This window comes from Salmo trutta, chromosome 6, assembly GCF_901001165.1.
Source record: "Salmo trutta chromosome 6, fSalTru1.1, whole genome shotgun sequence".
Classification (NCBI taxonomy): Eukaryota; Metazoa; Chordata; class Actinopteri; order Salmoniformes; family Salmonidae; genus Salmo; species Salmo trutta.
The window spans coordinates 48,596,116-48,611,365 of record NC_042962.1 but is presented as its reverse complement, the minus strand read 5'-3'; the positions used below and the strand labels follow the sequence as shown (position 1 = coordinate 48,611,365).

At 41.9% G+C, this 15,250-nt stretch overlaps 1 protein-coding gene across 1 annotated transcript in view; it reads left to right on the top strand.

Moving 5' to 3' along the window:
- The first annotated feature begins 3,584 nt into the window (after nucleotides 1–3,584).
- Nucleotides 3,585–15,250, top strand: part of LOC115196085 (rho GTPase-activating protein 6) — a 94,138-nt gene continuing 82,472 nt past the window's right edge. The window contains exon 1 of the mRNA XM_029756615.1: nucleotides 3,585–4,339. Coding sequence (XP_029612475.1) covers nucleotides 3,821–4,339 — 519 coding nt within the window. The 5' untranslated portion in view covers nucleotides 3,585–3,820. The remainder of the gene's footprint in view (nucleotides 4,340–15,250) is intronic.

Genomic DNA, 15,250 nt, shown 5'->3' with positions numbered 1-15,250 from the left:
GTAGAAATACTGGTGTGCAAAAGAGCAGAAAAACCAAAACAAATATGGGGCTCATTCTTTTCTAAATTTGGAGACCGAACTAGAACCATTTCAGTTTTCAGATGAGAAAACAGAGAGCGAGAGACTGTGAGAGAGAGAGACTCTGAAGGAAATCCCTCTTTGTATAGCCTAGCTGCATTTGTGTGTATGATGCCTTGTATGCTCAACCTCTTATCAGTGCCAGTGTGTGTTTTTCTTCCATTCTGACTGAAACCATCAGGCTATCTCTGCTGTCACATCTGTCACCACACCGACGTGTGACACGAAGAAGACCTGCATTCACTGTGCAATTCTAATGAGTGACACATTTAGCTCAGTCAACTCACAAGGTCAGGATTGTATGTCATAGCCTACTTAATTAGCCTAACACACTACATATGTTTACTGTTGGCCAGAGTAGGTTACTGATGAAGTAGGCTACCTGTTTCTTGCCTTATGGTTAGACAAGTGACAGACTTCTCCAATTATAATGAATTAGAGCGGAACAGTTTCTTTGTTAAAAGTCTTTACTTTACAGCCAATTGGACTGCTATTATCTATAAACACATTTTTATAAAAGTGTTTTTTAATTATATTTGGTTTCTCGTGGCTGATGCCCACTAAAGTATATTAGAAACCATTCTACTTGGTCCATTCCCAGCACCCCTCCCATCCTAATTTAACCCCTGCAGGCTGTTTTAGCCCCATTCCTCTATTAATGAAATATGTGGTTTTAACCCTATCATTCCATAGACCCCAGCAAAAATCGGCTTTTCATTTATCTGACTTTCATTTATCTGCATGTCCAGCCCTTATTATTTAGCCTCACAGTTAAGTGTTTAACCATTTCATTTTAGGGACAAACATGGCTACAAGTAGATCACAAAACTATTTGACATAAACAGTTGCATTGAGTTTTATTGACAAATAAAAAATGGTCCGCCAAAGCAAAAACCAGATAAATGAATTTATATGAATGAGGTAAGTACAGAAATGGTTTGCTCACAGGGAAATTAATATCCAACTAGTCAGTGACAGCTATGTGGCGTTTGGAGTTTGTGAAACATCATAGGACTACATGTGCGTGTTTGTGAGAGTCGCCGTGATCGTTGTCCCCCTCCCACGGGACGGTTGAGCTAACATAGGCTAATGTGATTAGCGTGAGGTTGTAAGTAACAAGAACATTTTCCAGGACATAGGCATATCCGATATGGGTAGAAAGTTTACATTCTTGTTAATCTAACTGCACTGTCCAATTTACAGTGGCTATTACAGTGAAAGAATACCATGCTATTGTTTGAGGAGAGTACACAGTTATGAACTTGAAAATGTATTAATAAACCAATTAGGCACATTTGGGCAGTCTTGATACAACATTTTGAACAGAAATGCAATGGTTCATTGAATCAGTCTAAAACTCTGCACATACCCTGCTGCCATCTAGTGGCCAAAATCTAATTTGCGCCTAACCTGGAATATTACATTTTGGCCTTTCTCTTGCATCTCAAAGATAATAAAAGAAAACTGCATGTTTTTTCTTTGTATTATATTTTACCAGATCTAATGTATTATATTCTCCTACATTAATTTCACATTTCCACAAAGTTCAAAGTGTTTCCTTTCAAATGGTATCAAGAATATGCATATCCTTGCTTCAGGTCCTGAGCTACAGGCAGTTAGATTTGGGTATGTCATTTTAGGCAAAAAATTTAAAAAAAGGGTTCGATCCTTACACAGACTAATGGTTGGTATCTATGTATCCAGAATAAATAGACGGATCCAATGTTACATTGATGTTTGAAAGGGGTTAGAAGTCCAAAACGTGCCTGCGTTACGGTGGGACTCATTGGGTTAACATGGGGGAGCTCACATGCACATGCAGGTGTGATGATGATTTCTACCTCTGGTACACACCAACCATATAGTCGTATACTGTGTCTGGTTTTACAACCCCTGCAGCCGGGAGGTAGAGCAGCAATAGATTGCATCTCTCTGACACCTTTTCACCAATCTCTATACCTCTACTGCACTTTTACCATTTTGTATTTTATTTCACCTTTATTTAACTAGGCAAGCCAGTTAAGAACATATTCTTATTTACAATGACGGCCTACCCCGGCCAAACGCTAACCCAGACGACGCTGGGCCAATTGTGCACCGCCTTATGGGACTCCCAATCACGGCCGGCTGTGATACAGCCTGGACTCGAACCAGGGTCTGTAGTGACGCCTCTAGCACTGAGATGCAGTGCCTTAGACCGTTGCACCACTCGGGACCCCAAAATGATAAGAAGGGATGGATAATTGCCTTGCTCGTGTGTGTGTGTGCCTGCCTTTCTGTGTACGTACATGCGTACGTTCATTCATGTGTATGTGTGCATGCGTGTGTACCTGCGTGTATGTGTGTGTGTGAAGGTATGGGGAAAATGCTGCATCATGGGAGACTGGAGAAGGGGGTTGCTCTGATAAAGCTGCTTATGAAGCTACACTGCATGACACTGATAACAGCTCAGTCAGATTTGACCAGCCTAAAAACAGACGGGGGGAACGGATGAGATAAAGAGAGAGAGAGATCCACAAAGAATTTGAAAACGCTGGGCGTCCTCCCTTTTGTACTGTAACTATTTGCACATCGCTACAACACTGTATATAGACAAAATATGACATTTGAAATGTCTTTATTATTTTGGAACTTCTGTGCGTGTAATGTTTACTGTTAATTTTGATTGTTCATTTCACTTTTGTTGATTATCTATTTCACTTGCTTTGGCAATGATAACATATGTTTGTCATGCCAATAAAGCCCATTGAATTGAATTGAGAGAGCGAGAGAGAGAGAGTGAAAGCTGAGAGAATTATAGAAAGAGGAAGCCATGACCCTGTAACTCTGAGATTCTCAAAAGACGTCATCGAAACGTCAATTTACAATGGAAACACGAGTTGAGTTGGAAGGAAGCGCCAAGTCTGAGCTCCTTCTGGCCAAACGTGCTGCATAGCAGCTAACCCATATATAGCAACATTGTGCCTGACAGTCTTTCTCACGACTTCTGAGAAACTTGTGGTGCGAAAATGCAGAGAGCAAGATAATCAGACCATGATATTTATTTTTGAGAGAGTAAGACACAAGCGCCGTGTGCCCCAATGTAAATGCAAAAATGTGAATTATAGTAGGATAGGCTAGACTATAGGATTCATCCTCATTTATGGATTATGGTTTTAGGTCGATGATTAATCTTTATGCCATGTCCTCAATCGGCCAGCTTTATTTGTGCTTTATTTCAACAAAGGGAAAGTTAGGCTATTCAGCTATAGGTCTATACATCACATAGGCCCAACATATATAGGCTATACAATTAATGTATGATACAAACTTGAAAGATGCCGGTAAAGACCTGGGGAAGACACTTGTATGCACTGGTTTTGCTAATTGGAGCAACATGAGTGCGCAGTCTTAACGGCCACAGGAGCGCATTGGACGGATTAGAGGAGCGGCAGCGAGGGTCATCAGTTGCGAAACTTCTCTCATCCTGCCGTCGGCTCTGACTACAGTTTGGGAATGAGCTGAGCTGCATGCATAATAACACCGCACAGAGAATTGATACATTTGCGCGCTGTCTGTCTCTCGCTTTATCTGAAGCAAGGCATTCTGGCGATGAAACACGTGGACCAAGGGTTCACTGTAAGAGTATATTGATGGGACTTGTCTCGTGGTTTGGTTCTTTATGGCGCTCAAACTAAACTTCTGAGAAAAGGTTTTTTTTTAATCAAACGCCGCTGCGTTTGTGCAGAGAGGGGTGATAGACATGTCATCTGGACAAGGACTACTGAACGTCTTCTCCTGCTCCATTCCAGCCAACAAAGCCATCTCCAAAAGGAAGTTGAGACAAACTCGGAGCCTGGACCCTGATATTATAAGGAAATGTGGCACAGAGACAGATGGAACCCATGGGGACAGCTTGGGGTTACCGGGTTTGCGCGTTGAGGAGGCAGGTGCGTTTTCATCCTCGCCAAGCTCCCCTGAGCACCCTGTTGCGTTGAAATCAGATCCCCGTTCCAGAAATCTCAGGGTGAAACAATCCCTTTCGTCTTTATCTGGTCCCTCCACACCCTTGGACCTCTCCCCGACATTAAACTTTCCCTTTGACTATGACGTGACTGTGAGGGGCACAAAGCGGAATACGGCGTGGGATTTACCGTTTCTGGTGAGGAGCCCCAGCGTCACTCCAACTGGGAGCACGAACACTTTATTCTCACCGCGGAGATGGCTTCAGAAGAAGCAGCAACAGTCCAGTTCTCACGCCTATATAATTTGGAAGTCGGAGGTAAATATGAAGATGCTTGCACTCCACGCAATAAAAAATAAGCCTTCATGGTATTTAAGAGGAATGACATAACGACAACCTACTTTTGTTTTTGAGGATTTACAGTGCCTTCAGAAAGTATTTACACCCGTTGACTTTTTCCCGCATTTAGTTGTGTTACAGCCTGAATTTAACATTGATTAAATTTAGATTTGGTGTCACTGACCTACACACAATATCGCGAATTAGGCTTTTAGAAAGGTTTACAAATTAATTAAAAATGAAAAGCTGAAATGTCTTGAGTCAATAAGTATTCAATACCTTTGTTATGGCAAGGTACACACATGCATACGCACACATTGTGATATTGTTGTATAGTGGTATTAAACATTTTGTGTTGTGGATATGTGGTGGTGTAGGTATGTTATATGATGTACTGTTTTATCTTCAGCTCATTTAGTCCAAACATAGTTCACTGTTTTATACTTTGTTTTATATGTAATGTGGGTTCGTGCGTTGGTGTGTTTGGACCCCAGGAAGAGTAGCTTCGCCCTTGGCTGCAGCTAATGAGGGATCTCTAATAAATAGAAAATACAAATACAGAAGAAAAATATTCCAAAACATGTATCCTGATTGCAATAAGGCACTAAAATAAAACTGCAATACAATGTGTATGTTTGGGGCAAAGAGTACCACTCTTCATATTTTTAAGCATGGCGGTGTCCGCATCATGTTATGGATATGCGTGTGATCGGCAAGGACTAGGAGGTTTTTTAGGATAAAAATAAGCAGAATAGACACTGGGAGATACATTTACCTTTCATCGGGTCAATAACCTAAAACACAAGGCCAAACATACACTGGAGTTGCTTACCAAGACGACCTTGAATGTTCCTAAGTGGCCTAGTTACAGTTTTGACTTAAATCGACCTGAAAATCTCGGTAAGACTTATAAATGGCTGTTTAGCAATGATCAGCAATCAACTTGAAGAATGAAAAAAATTATAAATGTGCAAATATTATACAACCCAGGTGTGCAAAGCTCTTAGACATACCCAGAAAAACTCGCAGCTGTAATCGCTGCTAAAGGTGATTCTAACATGTATTGACTCAGGGGTGTGAATAATTATGTAATTGATATATTTCTGTATTTCATTTTCAATAAATGTGCAAAAATGTCTAAAGACATGTTTTCACTTTGTCATCATGGTGTTATTGTGTGTAGATGGGTAAAAAAAAGAAGAAGATTTCATCCGTTTTGAATTCAGGCTGTACCACAACAAAATGTGTAACAATTTAAGGGGTATGAAGACTTTCTGAAGGCACTGTATAACGGTCCCGAGTAGGCCTAAAGGTTACATGTGTTTTTATTTCCATTTCTTGTCTTTTGATAATTAGAGATTGTTTGTTTAATATTTTCACAGTTAATAAAGGAGAGAGTGCCTGCAATATTAGGCCTTCCAAATTAAGCGTGCATGTAGCAAGGTCTGCAGAGTGTGTGCAGCAGTCAGACCCATAATGAAATCCTTACAAAAACATACTTGGGACTTATTTTTAGCAGCGGCTTTATTGGCCGCATACTTGGCAGCTGTCCACATGCTCCAGTCTAGTTGAAAGGTATAATGATGTTTTTCCTCCATCTCTTGTGGACTCCCTTGCTATCTGGGATCCTTGGGACGCTCATACCTGAAGTTTACATTTAAAATGGTTAAGGTAAGGGCTAAAGTTAGGGTTAGGTAAGGGAGCCTGATTTAGGGAGGACGCCTCTTAATAATGGCTGGAAAGGAGTTAATGGAATGGCATCAAATACATGGAAACCATGTGTTTGATGTATTTGATGCCATTCCACCGATTCCACTCTAGCCATTACAATGAGCCCACCCTCCCCAATTAAGGCTCCACCAAACTCCTGTGGCTATGGTTAAGGTTAGGGTAAAGCAGGGCTCTCCAACCCTCTTCCTGGAGAGCTACCATCCTGTAGGTTTTCACTCCAACCCTAATGTAGCGCATCTGATTCTAATAATTTGCTGGATGATAAGCTGAATCAGGTTAGTTACAACTGGTGTTGGAGCGAAAACCTACAGGACGATAGCTCTCCAGGAACAGGGTTGGAGTATAAACCTACAGGACGATAGCTCTCCAGGAACAGGGTTGGAGAGCTCTAGGGTAAATGGAGGGGTTAAGGTTAGGGTTAGTGTTGGTACGTCCCAAGGATCCCGCTTAGCAATAACCCTGTAATTAAGCTCATGTAGTGATGCTTTGGCAGCACGTGACGACGAGTTTTGATGGCACTGAGTTGGTTCTCAAGACAGACACATGAAAAAAATGAGCTTTCTCACGATTTGCGGACCCCTCCCCATTATGTTGTTGTTCCCCAAGCAAGGCAATGGATGTGACATAGACCTATGATTCAGGAAACTCAGTCAGTGTGAATGGTGGGAATTTCCAACAAGCCTGAATGTGACTGAATATAATATAATTGAATAAAATATATATTTAAATCCATTAAACAGAGGCAACAGAAATGATTCCCTTTTTGTGCTGACAGTTAAACTATGGTGACTTTGATGCTCTAGGATGCAGGAGTAGAGGCTGTATCTTTCCTGTGACTGGCATTATCCCTTCGAGCTACACTACACAAGTAAGTGGACACCTGCCCGTTGAACATCTTATTCCAAATCATGGGCATTAATATGGAGTTGGTCCCCGCTTTTCTGCTATAACAGTATCCACTCTTCTGGAAAGGCTTTCCACTATATGTTGGAACATTGCTGCGGGTACTTGCTTCCATTCAGCCATAAGAGCATTAGTGAGGTCGGGAACTGATTTTGGGCGATTAGGCCTGGCTCGCAGTTGGCGTTCCAATTAATCCCAAAGGTGTTTGATGGGGTTGAGTTCAGGGCTCTTTGCAGGCCATTCAAGTTCTTCCACACCGATCTTGACAAATCATTTCTGTATGGATTTCGCTTTGTGCATGGGGGAATTTTCATGCTGGAACAGGAAAGGGCCTTCCCCAAACTGTTGCCACAAATTTGGAAACACAGCATCGTCTAGAATGTCATTGTATGCTGTTGTGTTAATATTTCCCTTCACTGGAACTAAGGGGCCTAGCCCGAACCATGAAAAACAGCCCCAGACCATTATTCTTCCTCCAACAAACTTTACAGTTGGCACAATGCAATCGGGCAGGTATCATTCTCCTGGCATCCGCCAAACCCAGGTTTGTCCGTCGTACTTCCAGATGGTGAAGCGTGATTCATCACTCCAGAAAACGTGTTTCAATTGCTCCAGAGTCCAATGGTGGCGATCAGCACTCGGTGGTCCTGTTCTGCTTGTGAGCCGTTGTTTCTCCGAGACATTTCCACTTCACAATAACAGCACTTACAGTTGACCGGGGCAGCTCTAGCAGGGCAGAAATTTGTTGGAAAGGTGGCATCTTATGACGGTGCCACGTTGTTTCAAATACTCACTTCCAAAACCAGCATTTCAGGTTTACTGGGTTTGTCAGGTATATGGCAACAGAAAGGACAGGTAGTTCATCATTACCAGAGGTTCTAAACTAGTTGACATCAACAGCATATGATATAACATATAAAGTACTTTGGGTCTCTGATTCAGTTAGGGTGATGAAAAGTGTGTTTGATCTGCTATCTAATATCTCTAGAAGGCTCCTATGAAGTCTACAATCAATCGTCTACCTGGGTGTAATTGGGTGTTGCCTCCTTGGGTGTGTAATTTCCCATCCCAAATTCAACCAATCAATCAAATGTATTTATCAAACCCTTTTTACATCAGCAGATGTCACAAAGTGCTTATACAGAAACCCAGCCTAAAACCACAAGGGCACCGATTGCGAGTACAGGGAACATTAATTGCATACCGAAAGTGGCAAAGGTAGTTTGGGATTTATGGTTTTTGGATCACTCCAAAGTCCTGTCATATTATACACTAACAAGGTCGTAACTCTGTTTTTGGATGTCCTTCCACTGCATACATTATGTATCATTGAGATAAAGCAGGGTTGCTTCTTCTTCATATTATTCATACGGTAGTGGTATCCCACTAGTCTATTCCTACAGACACTGGCAAGCACAACTAGTGGAATCATGCTGTAGTGTTTTCCGTTTTTTCCAACATGCTTTTGTCATATCATATTTTGTTTTGTAGCTCGCTTATCTTGTCATAGACTGTCAAATGGCAATTTATCTTTGGATTCCCTTTGTGGGTGTTGGGTGTTGATTAGTGGGTGTTGATTCTGCATTGATTCTGTGTCAGATAGGCCTAATGAAATCACAAGATACCGAATGGAACATTTCGACCAACTACTCAGCTAAGAGATTCAGAGTAAAGTAATTATTATTTTCCAATGTGATCCACGAACAGGAAGTGAAACCAGTTTGTTGACGTTTGTGAGGAACTAGAAGGTTTACATTCAGGAACTATTTTTGGACATCACTTATATTAACGGTCTAAGAGTGAACGAGTGGAAAGAAGAAAAAGGGGGAAGAGAAGGAGAAAAGCAGTAGCTAGGGTGTCTTAGTTTATCTTATTGAGTCCTACTAAAGGCGCCAGCTTGAAGCTTCAGTCAGGCTATAACAAGAAAAGTCCATTACTGGACATACTGTATGTTTACTCTTTATGTTCCGCTGTTGCTAAGTAGCCCTGAGACTCATCCAGGCTTATATTACTTAATTTAATGCACATTCTGTACAGTATAGCATATGAAGAGTTTATTTCCAATATGCTATATCCACCTATTTTTCACATTTGTGTTTTTCATCAGAAATGATTGCTAATGGGTGCCTTCACGTGTGTGTATAATATATTACTGTTCTCAAATGTTCAATTCATAGATTTTAGATGTGTATAAGAAATTGTTTTATTTTTGGCAAAACGCTATGTATCCATTGTTTAGCTAGAATGGAATGTTCGTATCCTGTCTATTTGACTGTGATATGTGGTCGTCTCACCTAGCTATCTTAAGATGAATGCACTTACTGTAAGTCGTCACACTTACTGTAAGTCGCTCACTTACTGTAAGTCGCATCTGCTAAATTACTAAAATGTCAAATGTAAATGTTTTACATAGAAAATGTCATATTACTGTATTTAATGATATATCAACAACAACAAAAATGATATATATTTTAAATATTGATGTCAATTTCTTTTGTCTTATGTGTTACATTTGACTGTGTAAAACATAGTAAAACTACTTATTTATCTGAGAGTGATGCGGATATGTAGCATTTTGAAAAAAATATGATTATTTCTCCCTCTGAAATGAAACCAAATACTGTACGTCTGCCGATGAACAACCCCATGCCATGAAAAAACACACCAATCGCTTTTATAATTTCTTAAAACAATATCAATCAAATGCATTTATAAAACCCTTCTTACATCAGCTGATGTCACAAAGTGCTGTACAGAAACCCAGCCTAAAACACAGAACAGCAAGCAATGCAGGTGTAGAAGCACGGTGGCTAGGAAAAACTCCCTAGAAAGGCCGGAACCTAGGAAGAAACCTATAGAGGAACCAGGCTATGAGGGGTGGTCTGTCTTCTTCTGGCTGTGCCGGGGGGAGATTATAACAGAACATGGCCACGATGTTCAAATGGTCATAGATGACCAGCAGGGTCAAATAATAATAATCACAGTGGTTGTAGAGGGTGCAACAGGTCAGCACCTCAGGAGTAAATGTCAGTTGGCTTTACATAGCCAATCATTCAGAGTATCTCTACCGCTCCTGCTGCCTCTAGAGAGTTGAAAACAGCAGGTCTGGGACAAGGTAGCACGTCTGGTGAACAGGTCAGGGTTTCATAGCCGCAGGCAGAACAGCTGAAACTGGAGCAGCAGCACGACCAGGTGGACTGGGGACTGCAAGGAGTCATCAGGCCAGGTAGTCCTGAGACTTGGTCCTAGGGTTCAGGTCCTGAGAGAGAGAGAGAGAGAGGAGAGAGAGAGAGAGAGAAAGAGAGAGAGAGAGAGAGAGAGAGAGAGAGAGAGAGAGAAAGAGAGAGAGAGAGAAAGAGAAAAAGAGAGAGAAAGAGAGAGAAAGAGAGAGAGAGAGAGAGAAAGAGAGAAAGAGAGAAACAGAGAGAGAGAAAGAGAGAGAGAGAGAGAGAGAAAGAGAGAAAGAGAGAAAGAGAGAGAATACTTAAATTCACACAGGACACCAGATAAGACAGGAGAAATTCTCAAATCAAATCAAATTTTATTGGTCACATACATATGGTTAGCAGATGTTAATGCGAGTGTAGTGAAATGCTTGTGCTTCTAGTTCCGACCATGCAGTAATATCTAACAAGTAATCTAACAATTTCACAACAACTACCTTATACACACAAGTGTAAAGGAAGGAATAAGAATATGTACATGTAAATATATGGATGAGCGATGGCCGAACGGCATAGGCAAGATGCAGTAGATGGTATAGAGTACAGTATATACATATGAGATGAGTAATGTAGGGTATGTAAACATTATATAAAGTGGCATTGTTTAAAGTGACTAGTGATACATTTCCAATTTTTAATTGTTAAAGTGGCTAGAGATTTGAGTCAGTATGTTGGCAGCAGCCACTCAATGTTAGATATAACAGACTGACCCTAGCCTCCGACACATAAACTATTGCAGCATAAATACTGGAGGCTGAGACAGGAGGGGTCGGGAGACACTGTGGCCCCATCCGACGATACCCCCGTACAGGGCCAAACAGGCAGGATATAACCCCACCCACTTTGCCAAAGCACAGCCCCCACACCACTAGAGGACATCTTCAACCACCAACTTACCATCCTGAGACAAGGCCGAGTATAGCCCACAAAGATCTCCCCCACGGCACGAACCCAAGGGGGGGGGGGCCAACCCAGACAGGAAGATCACTTAAGTGACTCAACCCACTCAAGTGGCGCATCCCTCCTAGGGACGGCATGGAAAAGCACCAGTAAGCCAGTGACCCAGCCCCTGTAATAGGGTTTGAGGCAGAGAATCCCAGTGCCTGTAAAACCTCATTTACCAACATCTCAGAAAAATTGCCATATAGCATTTTGGTATGAAACTCTTCATATAGTTCTGGTTGGAGAAAGTGCATTTCCCTGATATGTCCACATCATACTCATTTAGTATAAGTATGTATTCATGTAGTTACTAGACGTTATCTCAAAGAGGTATTCACAAACTGGCACCATGTCGTTACCCCTTCCCTCTTTACTTGTGATTTATACTGGCAACCTTTTGGTCCATTTAGCTGCAGTTACCTAGTTTCTTCCCACTCCTATAAGGTCACAGTAGGTTAACAGAGTATTACTGATATACAGGATGGCAGATTGCAGTTGTCCTTATTCAATCTTGTTCTGATGGCAGCTCTGCCTCGAGGGCAGAAACAAATGTGAATGGTTTATTTAAGCGAGAAATGTGACGGGTTAAGTTTAGACATGTAATCCCAATTGTTTAAGGTTAGGGGTGAGGTTAAGGTGAGGTTCAAAGATCATTGATAACTGCCCGTACCTGTTCAAAGACTGCAGACTGCGGGCCTAACTTCCCGTTCCTGTTCAAAGACTGCAGACTGCGGGCCTAACTTCCCGTTCCTGTTCAAAGACTGCAGGCCTAACTTCCCGTACCTGTTCAAAGACTGCAGACTGCAGGCCTAACTGGATGCATGTGTTCAAAGAAGGTTAGGTAGATATTCTGTACTGGACGTGTACTGAGCGTGTCTCCTCAGTATAGTCATCGTGAGGTCTGTCTTCAGGCTATAGCGCTGTTTAGGCGAGTCCAGTTGATTGATAACACATTGTGATGATCACGCTGGGATCTTTTAGGAAAGGGTTTCGATTTCAATTCCATCTTGCCTAAAAGATACCCCACCTTACACTCTGCACATGCGCACACGCACGCACATACACACAGGCACGCATGCACACGCACACACACACTTTTTAAAGATGCGTCGGAGGGTGACGACCTTGACAGAGACACCTCCGGAATGTTTTTAGAGTGTGTGTAGTCGCGTCTGGATTGGTTCAAACTGCCATCCCTTTGCCCACTTTTTCACTCAGTGCTGAATCGCAGCTCTGTCTCAACTCGGAAATAAATCTCAGTGCATGTCATCTGACAATTCTTGTTCGGACTTCAATCAAATGATGACGCTAACTGGAGAAAGAAGACAGTGCGTCTGCATGCCACACCAGCAGAAATAGCTGGTTCGCATGTTTTCCCCTCACATACTTCTCCTTGGGGAAATCAACGGTGGATTTGCGTCTGCGAATCTGCTGCCGCTAGAGTTCTAATCTAATTTCACGCAGAATGTAATTTGTTGTGGTAGTTGCTATTGTCGACCGACACCATGCTGTCTAGGTCAGATTGTTTTTTTTAGTTGTTGCTTGCATTTCATATCTCTATGATTTATCAGTCAATTACAGATGCTATCTGACTGAAAAAGTGGACCCTAAGACAAACAAAATCCTAGAAGCAAAAATAGCAGCTTATTGGATTTGTGTATGAAAGGGACTATTTGTTGGTTTATCAGGAGACACATTGACACACCATTCCTACAACTACTTGCCTGGTCCCAGATCTCTGTGCTCTTCTGACTCTTCTCCTATGACAAGACAGCACAAACAGATCTGGGGCCAGGCTTTACAACTACTGCTAGCCCACCATCACCACTTGGCTACTGACTTTTGGCTTCTGCATTATCTCAAGATGGCTCCCTCAGGAGATACACAGAGTGAAGTGCTCCTGCTGTCTTTGTGAGAGAAACAGTGGAATGTTTATGCAGCAGAAAATCATATCACACATCTCATACTAGGAGGATGTTTTGCAGCTTGGAGAAATGAAAATAGCCATCGTCTGATCTCCTTGTCATGAGAGGAAAACATTCCAATATGTGGGTTTGTTCAAACACAAGAGTTGGATGCCACAAAGGGTTCCATGACAAATACGATCTGGCTGAGGGTGATCATTTTGTTAGTTTGTAATATTGAATGCTGGATTTTTTTTTGGTACGATTTTCAGTGTTTTAAAACGTTGTTTGGGTGCTATGTTTCACAACTGTAGTGTGAAATGTATACTGTTTATTAGCAGCCATTTCACCATACAAATGGAACTTTAGGGCATGGTTTTGGTTTATTAATTGTCTATATGGAAAGTGTTCTCTAATTTGAGAAAAAGAGGGTATCTACTGAAATAGAACCACATGTAAAGTAAACATTCATTTCCGTTGTCAAATCTCAGTGTCTGTTGCCAATCATGGGAAAAGCATGTATATGATTTAAGCCATTTCAAACCCTCACACTATGAGTGTTTGTACTGGGTATTGTGTTTATGAATCCAATGTATTTATTCATTTTGTTGAATATAAACTGTGGCAATCTGATATACAAAGGCTAAATCTTCACATGGAGAAATTCACAAGTGATAGATTTCCAACAGACCTGGTGCCTCATTTATAAACATCGCGCGGGCACAAAAGAAGGCCTATGCCACTTTCTAAGCAAACTTTGGGATATATAAAAAAACAAACTTGACGAGAGAATGCGCGGTCCTCCACGGACACGTTGACCCATACGTTGGCACACAAACTGGATAAATGAGAAACGGCGACTCCGCGGGCAGAAGGATGAAACTCGAGAAACGCATTACTTCTCGGGTATTATATATGAAGAGTTCCCTGGAGTGCACGCAAAACCCCCCACATAAAAAACATGATTTAGGATAATAAATACAAATGGAGAAAAAAATAACCCCTCAAATATGTTATACAGTTTAATCGAGAATCATTTTTTATTGGATCTGTAATTATTAAACAATACTTGTATGTTATGAAATGTATTCTCATAAATAATAAGGTGAACAGTAGGACAACTTACGTTAAACTGATGCCGTTTTCGATGCCTCAGTTGGGCAGATAAGAGTGCAGTTTCATATATTTCATATATGTTCGTTGCGCAGAACTGTGAATGTGATAATTGCCCTGTCATTGTCAGTTACAATCAGGGTAATTACCACACCTGAAGGTGTTACGCACTGGATAGCTTTGACGATCAAATGGGTGGGTAAAAAAAGGCATGCAATAAAAATGCGTAAGGACGCACAATGGCTGCTTTGGCACTGTTGGAAGATGTGGCGAATGGAAGAATTCGGAGAGAGCGAATTTTCAGAGACCAGCAAGATTTACTGCCAATGATGATGAGTGGTTTATGAGCCGGTTCCGATTACCAAGAGCTGTCCTCTTGGATTTCTGTGTTGTAGTGGGCCCAGCTTTACAGAGAAGCACCCGCAGAAACCAAGCCGTGCATGTCCCACTTCAACTCCTTGGCAACCTCGTTAATAGCGTCGATGGTGTCTCTTTGCGTTTGCAGGATTCCATCTGTGAGGACACGGCCGCTGGAGGATTGTGACGCACGAGGTGCCGTGGAGACGCCGGGGTTGGGCGCACTCAGCTCCTGCTCAGCTACAGTACCACCGACACCACTAGAACACGCAGCGACTCAAAACAATAGAAAATGTCACAATTGTTTGTGTAAATAAATGTTTAAACACAACTTGAGTGCGTTTGGTTTACTTTTTCAAATGAGGGAATACTAATTACATACCTGGATCATCCGGTGTGTCTTGCATGTCCGTGTCCCCCTCCACCTCCGTCACTACTCCACTCAGGAGGGATTCCCCTACAACACCGGCAAGTCAAGGGGGTTGAGCTCCGGTGTCCCCTTTTCCTCGCAGATGGCACAAACACTTTGTCTGTGTAAGGCTATGCGCCTTTTGGCCTCCACTTTTGTCGGACCAGTTTTTTTTTTCTGAGGGGGTCCGACCTTCTGAACCAGTAGCATTCACAGCGTCCGCCACATGCTGCCACTCTAACGCATTTTTGGCATTTGTAATGCTCACACTGTGTCCACCAAACAATACAAAAATGTATTGCTTCAA